The sequence below is a fragment of the Oncorhynchus clarkii genome, chromosome 31 (assembly GCF_045791955.1).
Source record: "Oncorhynchus clarkii lewisi isolate Uvic-CL-2024 chromosome 31, UVic_Ocla_1.0, whole genome shotgun sequence".
In the NCBI taxonomy this organism is placed as follows: domain Eukaryota; kingdom Metazoa; phylum Chordata; class Actinopteri; order Salmoniformes; family Salmonidae; genus Oncorhynchus; species Oncorhynchus clarkii.
Window position 1 is genome coordinate 23942960 of NC_092177.1, and position 22161 is coordinate 23965120.

Sequence of the window (22161 nt, forward strand, 5' to 3'; positions counted from 1 at the left end):
CAGGAAACTCCCCAGACCTTAATCCCATTGAGAACTTGTGGTCAATCCTCAAGATGCGGGTGGACAAACAAAAACCCACAAATTCTGACAAACTACAAGCATTGATTATGCAATAATGGGCTGCCATCAGTGTGGCCCAGAAGTTAATTGACAGCATGGAAGGGCGGATTGCAGAGGTCTTGAAAAAGAAGGGTCAACACTGCAAATATTGACTCTTTGCATCAACCTCGTGTAATTGTCAATAAAAGCCTTCAACACTTATGAAATAATTATACTTCAGTATTCCATAGTAATATCTGACAAAACTATCTAAAGACACTGAAGCAGCAAACTTTGTAAACATTTATATTTGTGTCATTCTCAAAACTTTTGGCCACGACTGTAGTGTATTGAGGTTTTAAAAGGCTTCTGAAGTTTGTAATTTCCACTTTGAAATTTCAGACTTGATTTTCCCTTACGAAAAATGTATCAACCACTACAAAACTGTCCATTAATTATAATCCACATTATAATAATTCACATTTCCTGAGCCTCAGTTGACATGTTGATGTGTACTGTGTCAGGCCAGTAGCCTGCCAGAAGACTGCGAAATGTCCCCATTTTCCTTGTTTTACTATCCCTGTGATGACTTCTGGTGCCCACAAGGATAGTAAAACCAGAAACACACACACACACACACACACACACACACACACACACACACACACACACACACACACACACACACACACACACACACACCTGTTCCACACAGCTGCTGAGTGTGAGCTGCAGTCCTTTCCTCAGACGCCCACAGTACTCCTGCTACCTGCTGACCCGCAACCGAGTCAGGACACCGAGAAGAAGCAGGCAGGGGGGTTCAACACACACTTCCCTCCCCAGGACACGCCACTCCTTCCAGGGCACATCCGACAGGGACCCTCCCTTACACCTGCAGACGGACTCGAAACCAGACTTAAGACATCTCCTTGACCCATCTGACAGCAGAGCAAGGAGTCACTATTGCACCCTTCTGACCTTTAGCACCCCCCCCCCACTATGCCAGAGCGAGAGGTAATGGGGGGGGGGGGGGGGGGACTTTGCAACCCTGCTGAGTCCTTCACCCCTCCTACCCCCCTGCCCTCGCCCCAGCTGTGGCTGTGGCTGTGGTTTCAACACTGGGACAGGTAGAGATGGGAGAGGATGGGTTGAGGGGCTGGCACATTGCCAGCTCACAGTCACTGCAACTGGGGAGGCCTGGGAAGGCAGGGCTGGGACATGGGGATAAGCAGAGGAGGAGAGAGAGGAGGAGGGAGACATGAGGAGGTAAAGAGGGAGCGTGGGAGGTGGAGGAGAGTAGTTCCTAGTTATCCTGTGAGATTTTCCTAACAGGGAGCAGCACGAGCAATGGACCAGACCAGTACCAAGAACAGGAAACAGAACCAGAACTAGACTTTAACCCAGGCCAGGAAGAGCCATGTTCCAACTCCAGCCAATGATCCAACCACAGCCCCAACTCCCAGCAAAAGTCTCCCATCTCCAGCCATTGGTCCCACCTCTACAGGCTTCTGACATCCAGAGGAGCCTCTCCAGCAGACTGGTCCTACCCCTGTACCCCCTCTGGCTCGCTGTTGATGTGCCTTGATTTCTCTCTTTAATTTCAGTGCTAAGGATAACATATTGCAGAGGTTTTGGGCTAGGTGTCCCGCTAGCGGGATAATTCCGACAACATCCGGTGAAATTGGATAGTTCCAAATTCAAATGACAAAATCGTTATATTAAACATTCATTAACATACATCATTTACATGCTTAACTTCTTGTTAATCCAACTGCGTCAGATTTCAAATAGGCTTTATGGTGAAAGCATACCATGCGATTATCTGAGGACAGCGCTCCACATCAAAATACTTTTTCAACCAGCAGCGGCTTCACAAAAATCACAAATAGCGATAAAATAAATCACTTACCTTTGAAGATCTTCCTCTGCTTGGAATCCCAAGGTTCCCAGCTACACAATGAATGTTCGTTTTGTTCGATAAAGTCCTTCTTTATATCCAAAAAAGTCTGTTTAGTTGGTGCCATTGATTACAGTAATCCACTCCTTCAACATGCATACAAAGAATTCAAAAAGCTTTTTTATTACACCTTTATTTTACCAGATAGGCTAGTTGAGAACAAGTTCTCATTTACAACTGCGACCTGGCCAAGATAAAGCAAAGCAGTGCTACACAAACAACAACACAGAGTTACACATGGAATAAACAAACATACAGTCAATAACACAATAGAGAAATTCTATATACAGTGTGTGCAAATGAGGTAGCATAAAGGGGGTGAGACAATAAATAGGGAATAGTGGCGAAATTATTACAGTATGGCAAATTAAACACTGGGGTAATAGATGTGCAGAAGATGAGTGTGCAAGTAGAGATACTGGGGTGCAAAGGAGCTAAAATAAATAACAATATGGTGATGAGGTAGTTGGATGGGCTATTTACAGATTGGCTATATACAGGTGCAGTGATCTGTGAGCTGCTCTGACAGCTGGTGCTTAATAAAGCTAGTGAGGGAGATATGAGTCTCCAGCTTCAGTGATTTTTGCAGTTTTTTCCAGTCATTGGCAGCAGAGAACTGGAAGGAAAGGCGGCCAAAGGAGGAATTGGCTTTGGGGGTGACCAGTGAAATATACCTGCTGGAGCGCGTGCTGCGGGTGGGTGCTGCTATGGTGACCAGTGAGCTGAGATAAGGCAGGGCTTTACCTAGCAACAACTTATAGATGACCTGGAGCCAGTGGGTTTGGCGAAGAATATGAAGCGAGGGCTAGCCAGTGAGAGCATACAGCTCGCAGTGGTGGGTAGTGTCGTGTCTTTGGCTATGCCGGATTAAGTGATATGACATGCTATTCTATAAAATAATTTCTCCGTAATTAATATTATCTGATTGAGCTAATCATGTAAATGTATTTAACTAGAGAGTCTGGCACCATGAAATTATATTTATAGAGCTGTTATCTTCCAAATAAACTCTTAAAGACCTAGTAATATTTTACATCAATAGTAGTCAATATTAATCGTCAATTTCTTTCAGTCTCATCTGAAAGTTGTAAATTCTTGGTTATCTGCACGAACCCTGGCTAACAACTTGAACCAGCAATACAAAATTCGGTTTAATTATTTATTTACTAAATACCTAACTAATCACACGGAATTACACATACACATAATTAAATCATAACTTGATTACAAATTACGTCATAAAGGAAAGCGTCCCTAGCAGGCGGAACAGATATGACAGCTTGTTACACAAAAGAAAAGGGGCTGGGTTTGAGTGAAAGAGCGGGAAGACTGCGGAACAAAGGGCAAAGCTGTGCTATCGTAAATACAGTTGGTAAATTGAATACGTTGTAGTAACGTCGTTGTGTGGTAGACGGGATACTCTGTCTGTTCCTTCCCAACCCTCGTTTGCAGCGGCTGTTGCTAACTCAACGGCTAGGAGGTATCACTTCTGTAGTGAATAAGAGTTCAAAGTTCATACCATTCGCAACCAAAGCTCACGCTGATGTTGGCTTCGTTCTGTAGTTATTATCTGAACCATTCTGACATCGGACCGTCGTCCTCACGTCCTCGGAACAGGAAGTTATATTGTCGTCAAGGGCTTATATAGGAAGGGAGAGGAGGGCGTGTTTGAAACGTTTTATAGCCCATGTCCCTTCACAGGGGCGGGCCACTGATTGAGCGGAGCCCTATCTTATGAAAACCCAAATCTCACATTTTAGAAGCTAAAATCACATTTCATCCCATCACGAATAATTTCATATTCAAACATTTAATTGAAAAACAATTCCATGTGAATCTGATAACTCTGATGTGTAGACTTTCCACTGTAGAGTTTATGTCATCTTATCATTGATGAGAATGTCTCAGATGACAACCGAACTGACATCATATTCATTAAGTACCACCGCATATGTTCAATTGGTCGGATTAGCAGAATATAGTTCATTTCCCCCCACCTTCTGATGTTCCCAGAATCTCTATGTTAACCAAAGGGTTTGCAAATGTAACATCAGTAGGGTAGAGAGAGGAAAAAGGGGGGAAGAGGTATTTATGACTGTCATAAACCTACCCCAGGCCAACCTCATGACAGTAGTATATGGTGCTTTGGTGACAAAACGGATGGCACTGTGATAGACTGCATCCAATGTTTCTATTCAATACTCAGGTACTCTAAAATGTAAATAAATGATAATATTTCAGACGGAAAGAACAGTGTTCAATAGGAAAGGAAAATAACGAAGAGCGCGCCCTCATTCAAGCGAGCCAAAAGCCTACCTTTCCTGATGAGAACACTTTGGATGAACTACAACTACTCATTCGTTTTTCAAGAAACACGACTGAAACCCTAGACTTTTGACATCTAGTGGAAGCCATATACAGATTGTGGTTGTTGTGGATGGCTGTTCACAAGTCTAAATGTGTATTTGAACCCAATAATGGTTGAATTCAAGAAGTTTAACCTGCCTATCAATCATTGTTTTTGAAACCAGTGGACAGCCAGTGAAAAATGTGCTCTTGCAACAACTGCACACTGGGGATCCAAACCTATGGAATAAAAGTGGGGCTTTTTTTTCTTCAGTAGTACTCAATGCATGACATTCTATGAGCGCAGCATTTATTTTTCAACTTGAATCAATGAGCCCAATCAGTCCTCCATGACAGCAAAATCATAAACAACAGAGTAGGGCCGGACTAATAAGTGCTTAGTGTTCATGTTCAGGTAAAACAATAAAACAATAATCAAGTCCCCTTGAAGATCAAGGGCTATAACATTTATTGGAATTTACTGGATGGACTTTGGTTTTTAATGTAAATTTAATCATATTATTATGTGTAGTAGAAAGCAATGGGTTAGAAGAAGCCTACATAACCAAACCATAAAGTAAAATGTAACATCCATTGATGGCCAGCTATGTAAACTCTAACATTGATTTATCCTGCAATAGATATTGTTCAATTGGTAACATACATTTTTGTCTTCTTCTAATGCCTCTTAAGGGGAAAGTCATCTAAAAGTAACCGAATGTAATCAGATTACGTTACCAAGTTTGGGTAATCCAAAGGTTACATTACTGATTACAATTTTGGACAGGTAACAAGTAACTGTAACAGATTACATTTAGAAAGTAGCCTACCCAATCACGGTAATAGATCATTCCATTCTCCCCAAAATCTTCTTGTAAGATCCCTCTCAAATGCCAGTTGGATTAGTTGAGCTTTCCTCAGGTGTAGCATGCTTCTTGACTGAAGACGTCTGTCAAAGTGGAAAATTAATTCTCGCATGTAGCTGTGGACGCCCCAAAAGACAGTCCATGTTTCAGTGCAGTAAACACGGTCGGCATAGAGGAGAGAGGCCCAGAGAATTGTTGCAGGATATCAAGTGTGGTCCATTTGTCCTCATTGGGGCACGAGCTGACTATTTCAGTCTGCAAAAACTGGAGAGCGACACTAAACTCTGTTTCCACCAAGGTTTTTTTGCTTTAGATCCAGCAGTGATTTTCAAATCTAGAAAGTAATGGTTCTCTGGGTCAAGAGCACACAAGGCCTCCACCATTTGGCTGTTTCACCAATAACAGCATCCAACGTGCTGAAGAACAGTCTTTTACACTCAGTCTCTTATCCACTGTCCTGCTGGCCCACTGTACTGTCCACCAGGTATGGTTGGAGATTTGTACCTACATAACGTTGCTGTTTGCTTGGTGCTGACGATGCGTCAGTGCCACTGCCACTGCGCCCAAATGGCTTCAAACTCGCTGTTGCCACTCAGCTTCTTGATGCACTCCAATGCACTGCAGACCACTTTGACTCCAGCGTAAAGATCTGTTGCTTTTGCCTGGAGTGATTTGTTTGGAGGATGGAGAAGACTGAGGATTCTGTGTACCATGGTGACTGTAAACTTAAAGCTGGGGTCCATCACCGCCCTCAGCAGCCCTGTAGCCTCCAGTCTTACTTCTGTGTTGTAGGAACGTGTGAGTTTTTCCCTGCTTTCCATAGCCCCCCTACACACATCACGGTGCACCCTGTCCATTGTGCTGACAAAGTGCAGCGGAGAGACAGATTTGTTTTGCGTCAACCTGTTACTCAATCATTTTCACCTTTTTGCTATTTTTATATAGGGACATACACATTTAACAGAGGGGGCTAAGGTTTGAACTGAGGGAGCCAAGCCCTCTACCTCGTGGAGCTGAACACGAATACAGCACACAGGGACAATGATATCCGACTGTCACATAGGCTAATTCAGCGACCTTAACCCTAACCTAAATCCTTCATGGATACTCTCAAAGAGGTCTCAGTGGAGGTGTTGCCTAAGCACCTTTCCCTTTTCCATACCCTTTCACTTGTTGTGTTGTTATGTCTCCAGATGCCCAATTTCTATATGCTTTGTGTCAAAGGAATTACCTTACTGATGGAATGGTTTTGAGTAAGAGCCCATTTGTCATCAATGAGCCGTTTGACAAGGGCCTTTACTTGCATGAGTTAAACATGATCAGTGGTGTGCAAAAAAACATATGCATACACAAATAAAAAAAATTGTACTCTCAAATGTAGAGGATAAAGATATGTGGATATACACATTGCTAGTCAGTACCTTATGCCATAAGGTTTGTACTATAGGAAGATGCTTCTATTGATACATTGAATGTCTTACATTAACACATATGCTAGTTATATACAGTTGAAGTCAGCATTTTACATAAACCTTAGCCAAATACATTTAAACTCAGTTTTTCACAATTCCTGACATCCTAGTAAAAATGCCCTGTCTTAGGTCAGTTAGGATCACCACTTCATTTTAAGAATGTGAAATGTCAGAATAATAGTAGAGAGAATGATTTATTTCAGCTTTTATTCCTTTCATCACATTCCCAGTGGGTCAGAAGTTTACATACACTCAATTGGTATTTGGTAGCATTGCCTTTAAATTGTTTAACTTAGGTCAAACGTTTCGGATAGCCTTCCACAAGCTTCCCACAATAAGTTGGGTGAATTTTGTCCCATTCCTCCTGACAGAGCTGGTGTAACTGAGTCAGGTTTGTAGGCCTTCTTAACCGCACATGCTTTTTCAGTTCTGCCCACAAATTGTCTATGGTATTGAGGTCAGGGCTTTGTAATGGCCACTCCAATACTTTGACTTTGTTGTCCTTAAGCCATTTTGCCACAACTTTGGAAGTATGCTTGGGGTCATCGTCCATTTGAAAGACCCATTTGCGACTAAGTTTAACTACCTGCGACTAAGTTTTAACTACTACTGATGTCTTGAGATGTTGCTTCAATGTATCCACATAATTTTCCATCCTTATGATGCCATCTATTTTGTGAAGTGCACCAGTCCCTGCTGCAGCAAAGCACCCCCACAACATGATGCTGCCACCCCTGTGCGTCACTGTTGGGATGGTGTTCTTCAGCTTGCAAGCCTCCCCCTTTTTCCTCCAAACATAACAATTTTCTATTTTTGTTTCATCAGAGCAGAGAACATTTCTCCAAAAGGTACGATCTTTGTCCCCATGTGCAGTTGCAAACCATAGTCTGGATTTTTTATGGCGGCTTTGGAGCAGTTGCTTCTTCCTTGCTGAGCGGCCTTTCAGGTTGTCGCTATAGGACTCGTTTTACTGTGGATATAGATACTTTTGTACCTGTTTCCTCCAGCATCTTTAAAGGGCTGTTCTGTTCTGGGATTGATTTGCATTTTTTCGCACCAAAGTACGTTCACCTCTAGGAGACTTCTTCCTGAGCGGTGTGACAGCTGCGTGGTCCCATCGTGTTTATACTTGCATACTATTGTTTGTACAGATGAATGTGGTACCTTCAGGCATTTGGAAATTGCTCCCAATGATGAACCAGACTTGTGGAGGTCTACACATTTTTTTCTGAGGTCTTGGCTGATTTCTTTTGATTTTCCCATGAGCAAAGAGGCACTGAGTTTGAAGGTAGGCCTTGAAATACATCCACAGTTACCCCTCCAGTTGACTCAAATGATGTCAATTAGCCAGAAGCTTCTAAAGCCATGACATAATTTTCTGGAATTTTCCAAGCTGTTTAAAGGCACAGTCAACTTAGTGTATGTAAACTTCTGACCCACTGGAATTGTGATACAGTGAATTAGAAGTGAAATAGTCTGTCTGTAAACAACTGTTGGAAAAATGACTTGTGTCATACACAAAGTAGATGGCCTAACCGACCTGCCAAAACTATAGCTTTTTATCAAGAAATTTTAGGAGTGATAAAAAAATAAGTTTTAATGACTCCAACCTAAGTGTATGTAAACTTCCCACTTCAACTGTATGTTCATTAAAATCAAATCAAATCCAATTCTATTGGTCACATACACATATTTAGCAGATGTCATTGTGGGTGTAGGGAAATGCTTGTGTTCCTAGCTCCTACAGTGCAGTTGTACCTAACAATTCACAACAATACACACAAATCTAAAAGTAAAAGAATGTAATTAAGAAATATATAAATATTAGGACGAGCAATGTCAGAGTGGCATTGACTAAAATACAGTAGAATACAGTATATATATGAGATGAGTAAAGAAGTATGTTAACATTATTAAAGTGACTAGTGTTCCATTATTAAAGTGACCAGTGATTCCATGTCTATGTATATAGGGCAGCAGCCTCTAAGGTGCAGGGTTGAGTAATCGGGTGGTAGCCGGCTAGTGAGGGCTATTGAACAGTCTGATGGCCTTGAGATAGAAGCTGTTTTTCAGTCTCTCTGCCCCAGCTTTGATGCACCTGTACTGACCTGTACTGGATGATACCGGGGTGAACAGGCCGTGGCTCGGGTGTTTGATGTCCTTGATGATCTTTTTGGCCTTCCTGTGACATTGGGTGCTGTATAGGACAGACACATTTTCAGATCTTTACCATGAATCCTATTACATACCAGTACGTTTATAAGGACATAAAACTAACTCTGCAACCACAGAGACCCCTGGAGGTCAAGTGGAGTAAAAGCTCAAATCCAAATCACACAAGCCAATTAAAGTATCTATGTATCCTGTTACTGGTCACTATTACTCCTGTTTACATGTATATATTACCATTAGTATCTATTTATCCTGATACTGGTCACTATTACTCCTGTTTACATGTATATATTACCATTAGTATATATTTATCCTGCTACAAGTCACAGAAACCTAGGTCCGGCTGGCCATATAGCGGTTCATGCTTGAACATAATGTTAGAATAAGCAATGTTTTTTTTGAATCCTACTGTTTTAGTAGTCTAGTACATTTCTTAATGAAACAGTTTGAATTACTTAAGAAGATTATGAGGCTACCCCACAGTAATTGTGGTGCAACCAAATCATGGGCTGGTGCCACTAACTGAAATGTTTTGCATGGAGGCCTGTGACTCTGCTTTAACAATTAATAGATAGAACACTAGTCCCCAATTTGAAAATACTCAAATGACACTTTTTAAAAAAAATATTAGTTTACCATGTTTAAACATTTTAAAAGATGTCGGCGTTAGAAGATAAAGTAATCCAAAAGTAATTAGATTACGGTAATCATTTTGAGTAATCCAAAGGATTAGGTTACCGATTACTTAATTTGTCATGTAACTAATCTGTAACAGATTGCATTGTTTATGTAATCCACTCAATCCTGATACTCACATACCTTAACTACAAAACTGTGAAGAAAAGATTCTGGCAGACAGAGGGGAGAAAGGGTGCCAAACCCTTCCAAAAGGTGAAACAGTCAATATAAATGATAATCATCAGTGAGTCATCTGAACTGTTTTCACACGATCAGTGTAGACATCTGACACACATCTGAACTGTTAAGGAAACACACATGAAGCCCAGACATCCACATGGTCTAATCTAACACTATGTCGAAGTATAGATATAGAGACAATGAAAGAAATGAGTAAGAGATGACTCATGGCACGGATGGTGAATGAAGGATACCTTCCGTGCCCTGGAAGGCAACACTGTCCTTCACCATTTTTCCCACGATGCACCCCACTGACCAGATGTCCACTGTGGACAGGAAGAAAACAAAAACAAACAAACATGAACATACGGTTGAGTATCATTTGTGAAACAAAATGAATCACATAACACAAATCATCAAAATCACAGATAGACAGTGGTTAAAGATGAATAAAATAATGAATAATACTTTCAGTTATGAAATGGTTAAAATGCAGGATTAGGAGGGGACAGGCTAACTAACAGCCTTCCAGGCTCCCCTTTCATGCTAAGGAGCACTGCTTATCAGTTTACACACCTGTCTCTGTTTGTGTGTGTGTGTGTGTGTGTGTGTGTGTGTGTGTGTGTGTGTGTGTGTGTGTGTGTGTGTGTGTGTGTGTGTGTGTGTGTGTGTGTAGCCGTTACAGTAGGATGTGATGAGGTCAGTGGGTGGGTCGTGTTTGCGTTGGACTGTGTGCTTCCAACAGAATGGTCCTAAACTACTCCCACTTTCAACCCTATGATTATTTAAAGAGGTATTTTCTCTTAAAAGGTCTTTTGATGCACTGGAACAATTAGCCTTCACTTCCACAGGAAGTTAGGTTTAGCTATACGTTAATCATATACACAACACATATACAGTACATGGCATACCATTTACTATGTAACACTGCTACATAAACATTATCCTAATAAAGTGATGCTTCATAAGTGTAGCATACACACACCCAAATACACACACCCAAATACACACACCCAAATACACACACCCAAATACACACACCCAAATACACACACCCAAATACACATACCCAAATACACACACCCAAATACACATACCCAAATACACACACCCAAATACACATACCCAAATACACATACCCAAATACACACACCCAAATACACACACCCAAATACACATTGTCACCCCCCCCACACACCCACACCCAAATACACACACCCAAATACATATTGTCACCCCCCCCCACACACCCACACCCAAATACACACACCCAAATACACATTGTCACCCCCCCCACACACCCACACCCAAATACACACACCCAAATACACATTGTCACCCCCCCCCCCACACACCCACACCCAAATACACATACCCAAATACACACACCCAAATACACACACCCAAATACACACACCCAAATACACACACCCAAATACACATACCCAAATACACACACCCAAATACACATACCCAAATACACACACCCAAATGCACATACTAAAATACACATACCCAAATACACACACCCAAATACACACACCCAAATACACATTGTCACCCCCCATTCTCTCACACACACACAGACACACACCCACACCCAAATACACATACCCAAATACACATTCTCTCACACACACACAGACACACCCCAACACACCCACACCCAAATACACATACCCAAATACACATTCTCTCACACACACACAGACACACCCCCACACACCCACACCCAAATACACATACCCACATACACATTCTCTCACACACACACAGACACACCCCCACACACCCACACCCAAATACACACACCCAAATACACATTCTCTCACACACACACAGACACACCCCCACACACCCACACCCAAATACACACACCCAAATACACATTCCCCCCACACACCCACACCCAAATACACATACCCAAATACACATTCTCTCACACACACACAGACACACACCCACACCCAAATACACATACCCAAATACACATTCTCTCACACACACACAGACACACCCCCACACACCCACACCCAAATACACACACCCAAATACACATTCTCTCACACACACACAGACACACCCCCACACACCCCCCCCCCCACACACACACACACGGAACAATAAAGTATTTTCCAGAAAATAGGATTTTGTGTGCAATCATCTAAGCCATGAGGCAGCCAACAGACCACAGGTCGAATACCATCAACATTCAACAGTTACCCTGTCCTTCCCATCCCATCTCAACTTGTCCCACAGTAATTGTGGTGCAACCAAATCATGGGCTGGTGCCACTAACTGCATTTGAACTATTTCATAATAATGTGGTGCGGCCAACAGACCACAGGGCAATACCGTCCACATTCAACAACCATCATCAATATTAAAATGATTAATACATGGGATTGATGAACTTGATGATTTGGCATGTTCAATAATCATGATCATTAACTGTAATCAATAAAAAGACTAATTGGGACAGATTGGGACTTCCTAGGGCCTCTGTCTCAACAACACTACAGTGCCTGCTCTAACCCAGTTACACATCAGCACTACAGTGTCTGCTCTAACCAAGTTACACAACAACACTACAGTACCTGCTCTAACCAAGTTACACATCAGCACTACAGTGTCTGCTCTAACCCAGTTACACAACAACACTACAGTGTCTGCTCTCACCCAGTTACACATCAGCACTACAGTGCCTGCTCTAACCAAGTTACACAACAACACTACAGTGTCTGCTCTAACCAAGTTACACAACAACACTACAGTGTCTGCTCTAACCAAGTTACACAACAACACTACAGTGTCTGCTCTAACCTAGTTACACAACAACACTACAGTGTCTGCTCTAACCAAGTTACACAACAACACTACAGTGTCTGCTCTAACCATGTTACACAACAACACTACAGTGTCTGCTCTCACCCAGTCACACAACAACACTACAGTGTCTGCTCTCACCCAGTCACACAACAACACTACAGTGTCTGCTCTCACCCAGTTACACAACAACACTACAGTGTCTGCTCTCACGCAGTTACACAACAACACTACAGTGCTTGCTCTTACTCAGTTACACAACAACACTACAGTGTCTGCTCTAACCCAGTTACACAACAACACTACAGTGTCTGCTCTCACCCAGTTACACAACAACACTACAGTGTCTGCTCTCACCCAGTTACACAACAACACTACAGTGTCTGCTCTCACCCAGTCACACAACAACACTACAGTGTCTGCTCTCACCCAGTTACACAACAACACTACAGTGTCTGCTCTCACCCAGTTACACAACAACACTACAGTGTCTGCTCTCACGCAGTTACACAACAACACTACAGTGTCTGCTCTAACCAAGTTACACAACAACACTACAGTGTCTGCTCTAACCAAGTTACACAACAACACTACAGTGTCTGCTCTAACCAAGTTACACAACAACACTACAGTGTCTGCTCTAACCAAGTTACACAACAACACTACAGTGTCTGCTCTAACCTAGTTACACAACAACACTACAGTGTCTGCTCTAACCAAGTTACACAACAACACTACAGTGTCTGCTCTAACCATGTTACACAACAACACTACAGTGTCTGCTCTCACCCAGTCACACAACAACACTACAGTGTCTGCTCTCACCCAGTCACACAACAACACTACAGTGTCTGCTCTCACCCAGTTACACAACAACACTACAGTGTCTGCTCTCACGCAGTTACACAACAACACTACAGTGCTTGCTCTTACTCAGTTACACAACAACACTACAGTGTCTGCTCTAACCCAGTTACACAACAACACTACAGTGTCTGCTCTCACCCAGTTACACAACAACACTACAGTGTCTGCTCTCACCCAGTTACACAACAACACTACAGTGTCTGCTCTCACCCAGTCACACAACAACACTACAGTGTCTGCTCTCACCCAGTTACACAACAACACTACAGTGTCTGCTCTCACCCAGTTACACAACAACACTACAGTGTCTGCTCTCACGCAGTTACACAACAACACTACAGTGTCTGCTCTAACCAAGTTACACAACAACACTACAGTGTCTGCTCTAACCAAGTTACACAACAACACTACAGTGCTTGCTCTTACTCAGTTACACAACAACACTACAGTGTCTGCTCTAACCCAGTTACACAACAACACTACAGTGTCTGCTCTCACCCAGTTACACAACAACACTACAGTGTCTGCTCTCACCCAGTTACACAACAACACTACAGTGTCTGCTCTCACCCAGTTACACATCAACATGTGACAAATAAGGCATGATTTGATTTGGCTCCTCTGCTGCCTCCGGCAAGCACATGCACCCTGACACACACATGCAACGTAAATGTACACACAAACACTGACACAACAGTTCATCTCCGTTGATTGAGATCCATGTTTTCCTGTGTGTGTGTGTGCATGTGTGTGTGCGTGAGTGCATGCGTGTGTGTAATAGCAGATTCCCACACTGTGGTTAGCAGTGTACCATGACACATACCCAGATGTGAACTGGACTAGGCTGGGCTGCAGTATAGCCTTTCAGTCACTCCCATTGCCAGAGCCAGGGAAAGGGAAGGCATAGATAGGAGTTATAGCACTTTAAAACATGCACTAAGACAGCATTACAACAACACTCATAGACAATGACGCAAAGGCTGAGTTTACACAGGCATCCCAATTCTGATCTTTTTTTTTCACTAATTTGTCTTTTCACCAATCAGATCAGCTCTGAAAAAGATATATTGTGAAAATATCTGATGAGATTGGTCAAAATAGCAATTAGTGGAAACAAGTTCAGACACACAGAGACTACACATACATACATACACATGTTACGCTACCACGATTGCATGTAAATACACAGCAGCTGTTGGTACACACACGTGACACATACGCACACACACACATGGCCCTAGATAATGTGACGATGAGGCATAGGTCCACAGTGAGAACTGCCGATGACTCAGATGAATGAATGAATAGTTCTCTCTCTCATTCAATTACATTCACTCACTCTTTATACAGATTAAATAGGCACACACAGAGAGTTTGACTGATGAAGTAATCACCCACCACTTCCTCGCCACCCGGTTTATAACACTGCATACCATTGGTAATCCACGATACCTTACCCTACCCGTTGATCTTCTTTAAAATCTGATTTTAAACCTAACCTTAACCACACTGCTTACCTTATGCCTATAACCCTAACCTTAAAACAAAAACAAAAAATTTGAATTTTTAGGATACCTATTTTGACTTTGTGGCTGTGGTAATTAGTGACAACTGGGGCGGGGGAGGGGAGGAGCGTAGAGATCCTTTTACATCACTATTCTAATTAATATTCTATGTATTGAAATTCCTAATTATATGGGGTGGAGGGTAGTCTTGGTACAACAAGCGAATGACGTAATCACGAGATCCTGAACGTTTGTGACTAACTTTTGTATTGGCAAAAGAAACATTGTTTCAATTTCATATCACATCTGAAATGTAACTATAACAGCAAGCACCAGTATTCTATGAACATATTCGGGGAAAACCTAGTAAATGAGGGACACTAGGTATATTGAAAGCAGGTGCTTCCACACTGAGTTAAATAAGCATTATTGGCTACCAAAAGATCTCAGTGACTTTGAAACAGTGGTCTCAAAGGAGCATAGGGGGTTTAAAGGGTGTGTGTGTGTGTGTGTGTGTGTGTGTGTGTGTGTGTGTGTGTCTCAGTCATCAGATCTCAACCTATTTGTAAACTTATGGGAGATTCTGGAGCGGCACCTGAGACAGCGTTTTCCACCACCATCAACAAAACACCAAATGATGGAAGTTGTCATGGAAGAAATGTCCCTCCAATAGAGTTCCAGACACTTGTAGAATCCATGCCAAGGTGCATTGAAGCTGTTCTGGTGGCTCATGGTGGCCCAACACCCACTGTATTATCCCTGTCATACAAAGATCAAAATCCCATTAATATACCATCTGTTGGTATATCTGGGGTCAAGGGGGTCAAAAACATGGACAAATAAAACCCACCTAAAGAGCTAGCCTTTAACCAAAATACAGGTATTGGGTCTGTGTGAATGGTTCTCTATTTTTTAGCAGCTAAATTCATGAACACTTCCATTGTTTTAACACCTCCCTAATTTGAACTGCAAACAGCCCTCATGGTTTAACAACACCCACCACCTCTCCCCATTTGCCAGTTACCCACTGATACTGTATGTATGAAAGGGGTATTCCTGCAAATACGTGGTCAACAAGGGGCTGTTTGAAAGGGGTCATATAAAGTTTTATTTTTTTCTGAAATGGGTCATAGAGGCACAGTAAAAGGTCAAGGTAAGCACACTTTCCATTTTCACCTAAAGTTTCCTTTATTAATTCATTCATTGAATATCTGGTTGCTAGAAAACCTACGGTATAAAATACAATCATAGTTAAAGCGATAAATCAGCATCACTTTTTTTAATCGTCATAAAATAACCTGATAAATACACCAACTGCAGTACAACATGTTTTACCCTATACAGTACATATAACATGAAATACCCTACCCAGTACATCTAACATGTTTTACCCTACACAGTACATCTAACATGTCTTACCCTACACAGTACATCTAACATGTTTTACCCTATACAGTACATCTAACATGTTTTACCCTATACAGTACACGTAGTGAAACTGCCAAAACTACAATTCATATTATATCTTGCTTCTGCATATCACTCTTCCTATGAGATGTCAGGGTAGTGCCTCATGAAAACAATAGTTAGGTCAACACTGGCATTATGGGAGATGAAATACACTATAAAAGAAAGTGGGCATCATACATGGGATAAATAAGACAATGAAGCGCAGACAATCTTCAGAGAATGTGACAGATGTCCCCCACAATGCTGCATGACAGAAAATAGAATAAGATTGTGATGATGATGATGATGATGATGACCACCACACAACGACTCAACACAGAATAAGGATTCATGAAAGGGTAGTGAATTAAATTAAGAATAATTATTATGGTGTCTTGAGAGACTAAACTGTAGCAGTATCATCCAGCCCTTTTCAACAGATTGGAGTGTAGATTAACAGTAATCCCCTCAGGAGTAAAAGTTTCACTCAGAAGGATTAAAAAGGACTACAAGGCACAATGAATAGAGGCTGTATACAGTACATCAAAGCAAAGTGTGTACATCATAACACCATAAGTGTTATGATGTACATACATTGTACATCAATAGCGCTTTCTGGAATAGTTCCTTACAATGTCCTAGCTATGGAGTACCACAGTATGAGTCATAATACCCATAAAACCTAGCGGTCAAACAAAGAAATGGTTCCAATTGTTTTTCCACCATTCATTTTGCCCATAGGGGATTTTAGAAAGAATACATAAATAAGGACTGTGTTTCGTGTAGGCTTCCCCTGGCATTACATTTTGATAACCATGTAAATCTCTCTAGGACAAGGCGACTTTTATCAATATATTATCCTGTATTTACCCCCACAAATGAAATGCTATTTAGCTGCTAATGTGGCTATTAAAAAAAACTACAAATACCATGATGATCTGGACGAGACTGCCGAATCGAAGCAAAGGTAAGAATCTCTGGATTAACTCTCTAAAGTTAGCTAAATTTAGTCATGAATAAATTGGCAACATTTCTTTAAAACGACAATTCTGTGAACTGTCTTGTGCAATACATTTTTTTCTTGATATAATACCTGTTAGTTGAGATGACATGCAGGAGCTTGCAGGGATTTGTAGTATACTTTAATGCTAATTAGCATTTTCGAATCTGAGAGTAAATAGAGCTGAATATATTGATAAAAGTCACCTTGTTCGAGAGAGATTTACATGGTTATCAAAACATCACACCAGGGTAAGCCTACACGAAACACACACCTTATTTTAAGTGTTTCTAAAATCCCCTATGAGAAAAATGAATGGTGGAAAAATGATTGGAACCATTTCCCTGTTTGACCGCTAGGTTTTATGGATATTATGACACTTCCACTGTGGGGCTCTATAGGCTATTCTGTTTAAAGGAATGCTATGGAATAGACTACACTTCCCAAGATACAAAGTGAAGATGATAGACTGCCACAGGACAGAGACCCCAATACACATGAAGAGAATATTATCATAAACATTCACAATGTACTTTTTCACATATTGCAGAGTTATAAGCACTTCAATCTACCAAGTCAATGCATTATTCCTACATTTGGTGTTTTTGGCTCAACTGTTTGTGGACAAGGCACCAATTGGGTACAAGGCACAGTAGTGTATAGTCTCTTGCTTTGGAAACATTATTGGTGATAATGCTGCTGATTGGACAGATGGTCAAACAGTCGTGAGATTTACACACACACACACACACACACACACACACACACACACACACACACACACACACACACACACACACACACACACACACACACACACACACACACACACACACACACACACACACACACACACACACACACAATTGCACTTTTATGTGTAAGCCTCCACTCAGTGTCTCTCTTGAGCAGAGTGTTATGGTCTCTACTGCCTCCTGTCCTGTTTGCTCCTGTCTGTCTGTCTGCTATTACTCCACAGTGACAGACTTGGCCAGGTTCCTGGGACAGTCCACCTGCAACCAGAGGAGAGAGACAGCCATTAAATCAGATCAATACTGATGAGTAAAGGAGACAAGACTACATACACATACAGCATAGGTATATGGCAGTGGAGGCTCCTCAGAAAAATAAAAATAGTGAAACATTAAAAAAAGTTATGATTTTGAGATAAAACTATACTAAATACATATTTTGCAATGAAGGTCTACAGTAGCCTCTACAGCACTCTGTAGGGTAACACCATGGTGTAGCCGAGGACATCTACAGTAGTTTCCGGCCTCCTCTGGGTACATTGACTTCAATACATAACCTAGGAGGCTCATGGTTCTCACCCCCTTCCATAGACTTATACAGTAATTATGACAACTTCTGGAGGACGTCCTCCAACATATCAGAGTTCTTGCATGAACTGACATGTTGTCCACCCAATCAAAGGATCAGAGAATGAATCTACTACTGAAAACATAAGCTACAGCTAGCTAGCACTGCAGTGCATAACATGTTGTCAGTAGTTCACTCAAAGAGAGGGAAAGACAATAGTTGAACAGTTTTGAACCAATTTCTTAAAAAATGAAGGAGAAGCAAGAGTGAGATAGAGAGAGAGAGCTAGCTATATATATATTTTTTTCACTTTCACTCAGCTACCAAATGCAGCTAGCTAGTTTAGCATACTAAAACATATGTTAGCTAGCTGTCTATGGCTATCCAACATTGCATTTCTTCCAAGTCAAGGTAAGCTTTTGGTTTTATTCATTTATTTCCACCGGGGCCCGCCAGTGTATCTGCTAAACTGCTTGCTGTTGACTGTACACTGTACTGCATGATTGTAGCGGGTTTACTAACATTTTAGTTCTAGTAGCTATGTTGTCTATGACATTTGCTAACATTAGCTAATAGCTAATAACGATGTAGGCTGTGTATAGCGGTTTGCGGTTATGATATGAAGGTTTGACTTGGTCCACAAGTCCACAAGCGAATATATAAGGTGAGGGGAGAGCACGTAGATGCGAGAAGGAATTATACAATGATCACATGTATCATGCTGTTTGTATGTGGCTGCTATGAAAGTGAACTGTGCTCGCATGTGTTCAGGGGTGTATTCATTCCACCGATTCTGTTGAAAAACTTTTCCTAAACGGAAGCATATGGAACAAAATGGGGTTAAACATACCTGAATTAGTCCAATAGAAACTCTCGTTTCTGTTGGACTAATGATTACACCCTAGATCAGCTAGATGCAGGCAAAATTGTGCAAGGTGGTATTGAATGTGTCAATGGCTGTCACCTTGATTATTAAAATTTCTCTCGACCTGTGCACCTACGTTGTAAACTTTCATTCATAGGCTAGGATGTAGCAACCTCATGATGGGTACAGGATGTGAGTGTCATGTAGCAGCCTAAACCTATCAATGTTACATTGAGCTGGGTGACTGGAATATGAATGACAGTCATCCAATATGCTGTAATAGAAAACAAATAATGATCCTCCCTAATCTTAAAACGGCACTGACCGCCACTGGTGTGTGGGTAGTTGATTTAGTGTGTACTTGTAACCATTGATATTGATGCTTTTAGTAATGAAATTGAAATAAAACATATTCAAATCTAGGTAATTAAAGTCCATAAGGAAAGAGCAGGTAGTGGTAGACTCACGTCGTATCCCCGAAGCACGGCCAGGTGGAAGGACAGGAGCTGCAGGGGGATGACACTGAGGATGCCCTGGAGACAGTCCACTGTGTGAGGCAGCTCAATGGTCTTATACGCATTTTTAGACATCTCCTGGTCGTCCTGGCAGCACAGGATAATCGGCCGCCCCTGAACGGGAAGGAGAGAACGACAGAGCGGTTTACAGAAGTATATCGATCAATTCATTTGAATTCATTATTCAAAGCTTTTGATAGTGAGGCTGTGTGTGTGTTATTCGTTTTTTTGCCTGTGTACTACGCGTGAGCCAGTTAAGTCATGGGCGTGCATACGAGGTGGGTATTTAGTTGTGTCTACGTGCATTTGAATATGTGATGTGAGGAATGTGACGTACCGATCTGGCTGTGACCTGCTGCAGTGCGTTCTGACACTTGGTGTAGCAGGCGTCTTTCATGATGATCATGATGACGGGCATGTGCTTGTCAATCAGAGCCAGAGGGCCGTGCTTCAGCTCCCCAGCCAGGATGCCCTCTGAATGCATGTACGTGATTTCCTTGATTTTCTGTTTGGGAAGAATCAATCAGTGACATAACATAATCAATAGTCTATAATAGTCTATAATTCATATAGATTAACAGGCATGTCAATATAAAGTGAGATGTTTAATGATATATAAAGGAGCGAAAAATAGGAGTAAAAGCAAAACATTGCCCCTAGAAACTGATTTAACGTCAGTTTGGCAAGTTTCCTATAATGGTTTAGGGTCAGGATTTGGGGTGGGTAAGCTGATCGTAGATCTGTCCTCACCAGTGCCCCCTCCAGACAGGTGGCGTAGTTGAAGCCTCGTCCCATGACCAGCAGAGACTTCTGCTGATACAGCTCATCTGCTATGGACTTGATCTTATTATCCAGAGTCAGAACCTTCTTGATCATGTCTGAGAGAGGAAGAAGAGAGAGAGACAGAGAGGGCGAGGGAGAGCGAAAGGAGGAGGGAGAGAGGATTTGGTTCACTCTCATTCAACTATTTTGTTCACTCAATCCATTTTGTTACACCTGGCAGTAATCTATTGGCTATAGTGTGTGATGGTTACAGATGCAGTTTTGTTTCACTGAGCTGGTTTATAGTGTTAATGTGTCATTCTACATGGCTTTCATATAGGAACTCACCTGGGAGAATCCTAAGTCCATTGATGATCTCCAGCCTCCTCGGCTGCAGGGAGATCCTGTCCTCACTCATCATCAGACCAAACATGATGAGAGCCACAAACTGGCTGGTGTAGGCCTTGGTACTGGCCACACCGATCTCTGGACCGGCGTTGATGTGCACCCCGCAGTCTGTGTCTCTGGAGATGGAGGAGCCCACTGTGTTGGTGACCCCCACGGTCAGAGCTCCTCTATCCTTACAGTACCTCAGAGCCATCAGAGTGTCTGCTGTCTCACCTGAGAGGAGAAGGAGGGAGATAGCCAAGGCATGTCATCATTTACCAGCAAAACACACTAGAATTCTCCCTTAGTCAACAGATTACCCACAGTATCCATACCAGCCTTTTCTCTATTAGAACATCCAGTCTTCACCAGAGAGAGAGTTCTCTCTATTAGAACATCTAGTCTCCACCAGAAAGTTCTTATATTAGAACATCCAGTCTCCACCAGAGAGAGAGTTCTCTCTATTAGAACATCTAGTCTCCACCAGAGAGAGAGAGTTCTCTCTATTAGAACATCCAGTCTCCACCAGAGAGAGAGTTCTCTCTATTAGAACATCCAGTCTCCACCAGAGAGAGAGTTCTCTCTATTAGAACATCCAGTCTCTACCAGAGAGTTCTCTCTATTAGAACATTCAGTCTCCACCAGAGAGAGAGTTCTCTCAATTAGAGCATCTAGTCTCCACCAGAGAGTTCTCTCTATTAGTGCATCTAGTCTCCACCAGAGAGTTCTCTCTATTAGAGCATCTAGTCTCCACCAGAGAGTTCTCTCTATTAGAGCATCTAGTCTCCACCAGAGAGTTCTCTATATTATAACATCCAGTCTCCACCAGAGAGAGAGAGAGAGAGTTCTCTCTATTAGAACATCTGGTCTCCACCAGAGAGAGAGTTCTCTCTATTAGAACATCTAGTCTCCACCAGAGAGAGATTTATCTCTATTAGAACATCTAGTCTCCACC

At 41.9% G+C, this 22161-nt stretch overlaps 1 protein-coding gene across 3 annotated transcripts in view; it reads right to left on the bottom strand.

Moving 5' to 3' along the window:
* Positions 1-16077: 16077 nt before the first annotated feature.
* LOC139391066 (glutamine--fructose-6-phosphate aminotransferase [isomerizing] 2-like) overlaps positions 16078-22161 on the bottom strand; it is a 34986-nt gene continuing 28902 nt past the window's right edge. The window contains exons 14-19 of one of the 3 annotated variants that reach the window (XR_011629561.1): positions 21168-21440; positions 20808-20935; positions 20395-20562; positions 20010-20171; positions 17632-18370; positions 16078-17128 (exon numbers count right to left, since the gene is read on the bottom strand). Coding sequence is in view for 2 of the 3 variants with exons in the window: in XM_071138559.1 (XP_070994660.1) it covers positions 18326-18370; positions 20010-20171; positions 20395-20562; positions 20808-20935; positions 21168-21440 (776 nt within the window). In the remaining variant the exon portion in view is untranslated. Of the gene's footprint in view, positions 18371-20009; positions 20172-20394; positions 20563-20807; positions 20936-21167; positions 21441-22161 lie in introns of all 3 variants that reach the window. The other 2 variants (XM_071138559.1, XM_071138560.1) reach the window with 2 other exon arrangements.